General features: G+C 54.0%; 1 protein-coding gene across 2 annotated transcripts in view; it reads left to right on the top strand.

Annotated features, from left to right (window-relative positions):
* Positions 1–6928, top strand: part of Smtnl2 (smoothelin like 2) — a 22064-nt gene that overhangs the window by 6430 nt on the left and 8706 nt on the right. For both annotated transcript variants that reach the window (XM_031353572.1, XM_031353573.1), the window contains exons 2-7: positions 1703–1790; positions 2461–2700; positions 3200–3275; positions 4220–4399; positions 5254–5371; positions 5667–5818. In XM_031353572.1, coding sequence (XP_031209432.1) covers positions 1703–1790; positions 2461–2700; positions 3200–3275; positions 4220–4399; positions 5254–5371; positions 5667–5818 — 854 coding nt within the window. The remainder of the gene's footprint in view (positions 1–1702; positions 1791–2460; positions 2701–3199; positions 3276–4219; positions 4400–5253; positions 5372–5666; positions 5819–6928) is intronic.

Below are 6928 nucleotides of genomic sequence, written 5' to 3'. Positions count from 1 at the left end.
TCCTTCTCTTCCTCCCTCCCTCTCTCCTTTCCTTCCTCCTTCTCTCCCTTCCTCCCTCCTCTCCTTCCTCCCTCTCTCCTTCCCTCTCTCCCTCCCTCCTTCTCTCCCTTCCTCTCTCCTTCCCTCTCTCTCTTCCTCTCTCCTTCCCTCTCTCCCTCCCTCCTTCTCTCCCTTCCTCCCTCCTCCCCTTCCTCCTTCTCTCCTTCCCTTCCTCCCTCCCTTCTTCCCTCCTTCCGTCCATCTCTGCTCTCTCTTGACAGCCATTTTCTTTTTCCTCCAGAGTATAGAACTCTTGCCCTTGGCTTTCTCACATCTTTGCCCCATAATTCCTCCCTGATTCTCCCTCAGGGGCTGTGGACTTGACTTGTTATCTGTCTCCTTTAATGCTACCTTGGCTGGCTTCTGAAGTGTGCTCCTAAATCATGCTGCTGGCTCCCTGTTGAAGTCCAGACAGGCAGGGAGCTTGAGCTGCAGCATCGTGTGGGAATCACAATACTGGGGCCTTTATGCCTCTCTGCTCTTGTTGTCACCAGCCGGTCCCCTGGGAATAGCTTCTGCCATCGGGTGCCTAGCACACTGAGGGCCTGATTTGGGTGCATTGGTTGGAGAACTCTTTGCCCCTGGGGGGCGGACTGCCTGAGGTGTCTGCCACAAGCTGACTCAGTACCATCAGTGTACCTGATGCTCAATTCTCACCTTGGATGGATGGACAGGCACCTCCAGACCTGGCTAGAGGAGGTCCCTGATTCCCAGGGACAAACTGTCACCTGGGAAGCTTGTAGATGAGAGGAGCAGCCTGGAATGATCTGGGACAGGCACAGCCAACCAACCACTCAAGCTGTCTAGGATGGAATTTGAGCAGAACTCCAGGTTAGGGACAGCTCTGTCTCCCTTTGCTAGGTTGATTGCCCTAACCTTAGTGTCACAGGCATTCTAAGCCTGTCACACCTTTGCTGGAGAGAGGGAGGATAAGGCTAACATCTGTAACATGGGCCCGATGTTTGTTTGATGGCCAAATTCCATTTGCAGAGCTTGCCCCTGCTCTTGATCTGAGATCTAGAGGAGGTGGGCTGTGACCCAGGCCACTTGGTGAGTCGGCATCTCGGCCAAGATCCCAGGATTTCCCCTGGGATCTTGTTCCTGTGCCCCAGACCTACTGTGGCCCTGGAGGGTGTGTAGAGCCAGCCAGATCTGGACACACTATATGTCTGGGGATATCTTATGTTGCTTTGTCTGGCAGAAAAGCCTCAGGGTGACTTGGATCCATGTCCCTTTCCGTCCCCAAAAGAACTTGCACCTCTCCCTATCTCCTTCTTCCATGTGGACAGTCCTAGCTGTGGGGGACAGGGGTCTAGTCCTTCCATACATGATCTGGTGTGTGTGTGTGTGTGTGTGTGTGTGTGTGTTTGTGCTCGTGTGCGTGCATGCTCACTCTTAGGAACTTGCAAACTTGATCTTTATCCTCAGCCTTCTTGGGCTGGGGGATGAACCTCTCAGGGTTTGGGAGTCCCCGGAGTTAGGTGGGTACATTGCTTACCATTGTACCTTCTGTGCGATCCTTTCTTCCCCAAGTGAGTGAAGTTTTTGCCACCAGAACCAGCAGGAATTTTGGGACGTGCCTTTGGGGGGGTGCAGTGGATGGGCTTTGGGATGGGCATCTGGCTCCCACAGACAGGGTTCAATAGTGTTGGTGCCTCTACAGAGCGTGGAACATGATGAAGCCAGTGACCTTGAGGTGAGACGAACTTCAAACTCATGCATCATGGAGAATGGACACCAGCTGGATTCAGGTAGGAGCCTCCCTAAGGCAGAAGGGAGGGTTGCTGGGTAGATCTGAGGTTCAGGCCCTCAGCCAGCCATCTGTGCCAGCCATCTCTCAGCTTTGGGGCAGGTGCTTCAGGCTGAACTCCACCAAGAAGAGAGGCTGTAGGGGAACATCCTCATTTAGTATGTAGTAGAACTCTTAAAATACAGAGAGCCTGGTGCACACACCTTTAATGTACTCAGTTCTCAGGGGGCAGAGGCAGGCAGATCTCCGTGAGTTTGGAGGCCAGCCTGGTCTACATAGTGAGTTCCAGGACAGCCAGAGAGGTACATGGTGAGACCCTGCCCTGAGAAGACAAAACAAAACAAATAAAATACACAAAGAAATGGGAGTTCAAGGAAGTGATCTTCCCTGTTTCTGGAAGAAAGCAAGCAGAGGCGGAGAAATTGTCTGTTCATAGAAGTGGGTAGAATGGCCCGAGCTGGTTCAGGGAAGTTGAGGAGACTCAGGTCTTAGTGGTGCAGTAAGATATACGCAGTAATGGAGGTAAGGGAGGCTGGAGTGGTCAGAAGGCTTCCCGAAGGAGCCGGGAGCCATGCTCAGAGATGCAGGAGTCCTCTTGGACTGAATGTGGGGGAGTCTGAGATGTCTGTGGTCGCCATAGCTGCCATACCCTTGTTGTTCATGTGTCACAGGTCCAGCCAATGGATCCTCCGAGGTCCAAACCTCATCAGCCCAGGAGCCCCCTAGGCCACGCCCTGTGAGCCTCTCCTTGCGGATGCCCCACCAGCCCGTCACAGCTGTCACCCGAGTCTCCGAGAAATTCTCTGGGGAGACCTCAGCTTCAACTCTGTCACCCACATCAGCTGCCATTGTGGGGGCCTTCACCCCAAGCCCCAGTGAGGCCATCAGCCCCTGGACTCCGAGTCCCACGGGTATGACAAGGGGGTGGTATGGGGGCCGATCCCACCTCAGGTGGGTGAGAGAGGACGGGGCTTGGGTGGGGGTTGGCAGGAGACTCAGGACACCCAGGTCAGACCCCTGTCCCAGGGGACCTGTCCTTACCACAGTCCTTTCCAGAGATGCCATTAAGTGGGGAGTTTCTGGCAGCCTGAGATCATGGTTACCTTGTATATTTGATACAGTCCCCTCTGCACTAGCCCGTCTTTATTGGGCCTGTGTCTTATCCTAGCGTATGACTTGGGCTGCCGCTGTCCTGGCTTCTCAAGGAAGGGTTGGGACAGTACTTGGTCACACAGTGTTGGAGACCCTGGGTTTTGTGCCCTCAAGAGCGGGTGATGGGGGGATGGGGGGAGGAGTTGGAAGGACTTCTTGGATGTCACCATCCTGAGATAGTGCCTACTGAGCCCTAGATCTTGCTGGTCTACCAAGTGATGCCAAGTCTGCTGTTTCCGTCTTTCCTTGGTCTTGTAGAGAAAAGTTCTTCTTTCACTCGGTCTTTATCTGGCTCTGGGTACGGAGCAGTGACGGCTGGCAAACGCAAGGACAGGTGAGTCTGTGGCTGCAAAGGCTGCTCTGCCCGGGACCTGAGCTGCAGGCGTCTCTCTGGGCTGACTGTCTAGGGAGACACTGTAGAACTAGAGCAGCAGGCTGGCAGGCGCAGGCGCAGGCGTGGTGGGGGTGGTGAGGGGGTGGAGGGGTGGGGGTTGGAGCTGAGGAGGGAGGTGACCATGGTTGGTATGTGGAGGCTTGGTTGCTGCCTGGCTTCTCTTTAACCTTCAAAACAAGTCTATTAAAAGGTGTCTAGTGTGTGTTGGGCAGGGATGGAGTGACGTGGGGAGTGGGGGAGTCTCAGCCTCTCTGGGAGGAAGGTGGACAGGGTGACATTTGACTCAATGTTTTCTGTTATGGCTGGGGGAACCTCTGAGTGAGTTATTTGGTACCCTAGGAAGAGCAGGTGCCTAGACAGGCTCAGGGTTAAAAGCTAACTTTGGCTGGCTAAGTAGATGTGAGGATGGGGGAGGGGTAGCAAGATAGTTTTTTTTTTTTTTTTTAAATAATAAAAGGGGAATTGTGACTTCCTGGCAGATTGTTGCAGGGGGAGAACAAAGAGGGTCCTATCTAGACATGGTGGAGGAAGGGGCCTGGTCTGGCTCTGGCCCCTTGCCCTCCCCAGGCATTGACACTTGCCGAGGGCTGGTAGTTGTGCCCTGAGAGGGGGCCACTCTCCCTCCCTAGTTGGGTGCACTGGCCAGGTATGCTACCAGCTGTAGTTCAGTGCAGAAAACCTGCAAAACCAGTTGATCCCCGGGCAGGTGGGACTTGCTCCCCCACTGCTCCTCCGGGGGTCTAGGGGTCCCCGATATGTGTAAGCTGTCTGCCTCACTGTCTCATGCACACTCGCTCAGAATGGGTGTTCCGCCTGGGACCCAGGGGAGCGCCTAGCGAGGGCCGCTTGGTTCTGTGTTCCTGACATCGTGATTTTCTCCTCAGCCCTCCACTGGTGACCCCACCACAGTCACCCCCGTCCTCGCAGCCTCCAGCTATGACTCAGGCCCCTCGCCAGGGAGAGCGTCGCAGGGAACTGGTGAGGTCGCAGACGCTGCCTCGTACCTCGGGGGCACAGGCCCGGAAGGCGCTGTTTGAGAAGTGGGAGCAGGATACAGCGAGCAAGTATGGATATTCCACCCTTAAGCCAGTCCAATGAGCTCCCAGAGCAGGCCCAACCATGGCCATGGTCATTCAGCCATAGCGTAGCGAGGCTGGGCCCTGACTATTTCCCAGTGGGATGTTCCCAAGATCAGGTCTCTCCAGCAGAGGTCAAGGTCAGGGCTGTTTTACAGAGCTGACTGAGGGTGAGAAGTTCCTTTTTGTAGGAAGAAGAGGGCTGTGGGGCCAGGCTACTGAGAGATGCTCCCCTCCATTTGCAGGAACCCCAGTCTTCTGCTCCCTCAGTGTTCCTAGGGTGTCCTTGCCTCTGAATAACTGCTTCTTCATTTTCTGGGCATGACCTGGAAGTCTGGTCTTGCTTGAGGATGGAAGCAATGACACAGTGGGACCCAGGGGCTCACCAGTCACTCCCTATTAGAGATGAGGCTCTTAAATTGCAGCCTCCTTTGCAGATTTATGTGAGTGCATGGTATTGATGCTCATGCTTCTGGGATGATACTCAGCTCTAGTTCAAGAATCAGATCCAGGAAGCTCCCACTGCCCCAGCAACTTGCTCTCCAGTACTACCCAAGCCAAGAAGGAAGGCGGGATGAAAAGAACGGAAAGGGTGTTCAGGAAGAGGGTTAGGGGTCCATGCCACCCCGGTCCTCTCTCTCAGGATTACCCAGTGACCTCTCCTTCCTGTAGCGATACTCACAGGGGTGCTAGAACGTTGGGTGTGACTAGGAGGCTGCATGGGCTGATGGGTGGCACTGTGATGTGACCACAGCTGTAGCATATGGGTTGAACACTGACACAGAAGGTGTAGGAACGTTCTCTTCATTGGCTTCCACAGCAGGCTCGCCCTCTCTCCACAGGGGCAAAGGTGAGACCAGGGCCAAACTAAAGAGGTCACAGAGTTTCGGTGTGGCCAGTGCCAGCAGCATCAAGCAGATCCTGCTAGAATGGTGCCGCAGCAAGACTGTGGGCTATCAGGTGAGGGGGCTGAGACAAGCCAGGTCTATTGGCTGCCCTTGACTTGCTGGCAGGGCAAGATCCTTCCAGGCTGGGGAGGGATGGGAGCCATGGAGCTTATGTCTTCTGAGTGGTACCCAAGCTACCCAAAACACATGCTTGGAAATTCGACCTGAGCAGACTGATGTAGTGCACCTTAAGAGGTGAGCTTCAGCGTGGTTTGCTGTTCAGTGGGTTGGGACTGGAGAATCTGCGCAGAGTTGAATTAGGTGTCAGGAGTGGGGTTCCTGCTGACCTCTGCTTTCTCTGCTTGCAGCATGTGGACCTGCAGAATTTCTCCTCCAGCTGGAGTGATGGGATGGCCTTCTGTGCCCTGGTGCACTCCTTCTTCCCTGATGCCTTCGACTACAGTGCCCTGAGTCCCACACAAAGGCAGAAGAACTTTGAACTGGCCTTCACCATGGCCGAGTAAGTATAGCAGCTCCCCGCTTGACTGCTGGTCTCAGCCTAGACCCTGAATACAACTTCTGCCCTGGTTAAGATCAGGGCACACAGACAGCTTGCCAGTGACCTTAGGGACCTTGAGGCTATCCAGTCTTTCTCTTATCTGAATGGGAAGACTGAGGCTGATGAAGGATGTGCCTGGAGTCACACACAAACAGCTCAGGGTTGGAGCTGTTTCTGCTCTTCCTGCTTCCTTGCTGGGTGCTCAGCCTTTGCTGTACCGTTTGGGAAAGCCGCCACTGACAGAGCCCAAGGGCCGGTGGTTCAGGAGCACTGTGTGCATCCTCCCAGGCCGGTGTCAAGGTCCTCAGGGGGAAGCTGGGATTGCCTGGTGCATTTGAAATTTAGATTATGTTTCCCTAAATACTGTCATAGCATGGGCTGTGGAGTTACCTCTGGCTTTAGGCTTGTTTTCTGCTATTGTAACAGAACGTTAGAGGCTAGGTGATTCATAAGGAGGTTTACTTTGGCTCCTGGTTCTGTAGGCCGTGCATTCAGGAGCCAGGTGTTGGGTCTGCTTGGCTTCTCATGAGGATTACATGCATGAAGTGTTCATGATGAAAAGTTGAGGACCACATGCCACCTGTGTCGGCGAATGGTGGGAGTGGGGGGGGGAGGGACGATGACAAAGGGAGCTTGGTGCTTTATAACAACCTCTTCTTGGGATAACTTACCCATTCTTGTGAGAAGCTCATTAATCCCTTCATTGGGGTGGATTCCTGATGATCTAAGTGACTCTTAAAAGCCCCACTACCTTTCAACACTATCATAGCAGGGATCAGGCCTCAACATGTGTCTGGGTGGGGGCAAGCCATATTCAAACCATGACACTTGTCTTGTGTGTCCCACTCATAGGGAGAGGATCTGGGGGAGGGGAGCCTCTGGGATCAGGATATGCTTGGAAAACCCGTTTGGGATCTGGTTTTTGGCTAAGAGCAACCCTCAGATCATGAGAGTTGTCAGGACCTGGTGGGTCACAGGTGTGTGTATTCCAAGCTGGGCAGGGCGTGTATGCCAGGTGGGCAGGGTGTGTATTAATTGCTTTTTTTTTTTTATTGCTATGACAAAATATCT

Source organism: Mastomys coucha, unplaced genomic scaffold, assembly GCF_008632895.1.
Source record: "Mastomys coucha isolate ucsf_1 unplaced genomic scaffold, UCSF_Mcou_1 pScaffold5, whole genome shotgun sequence".
Lineage (NCBI taxonomy): Eukaryota > Metazoa > Chordata > Mammalia > Rodentia > Muridae > Mastomys > Mastomys coucha.
Note: the sequence above shows the minus strand (reverse complement) of the source record. Positions and strands in the feature narration are given on the sequence as shown.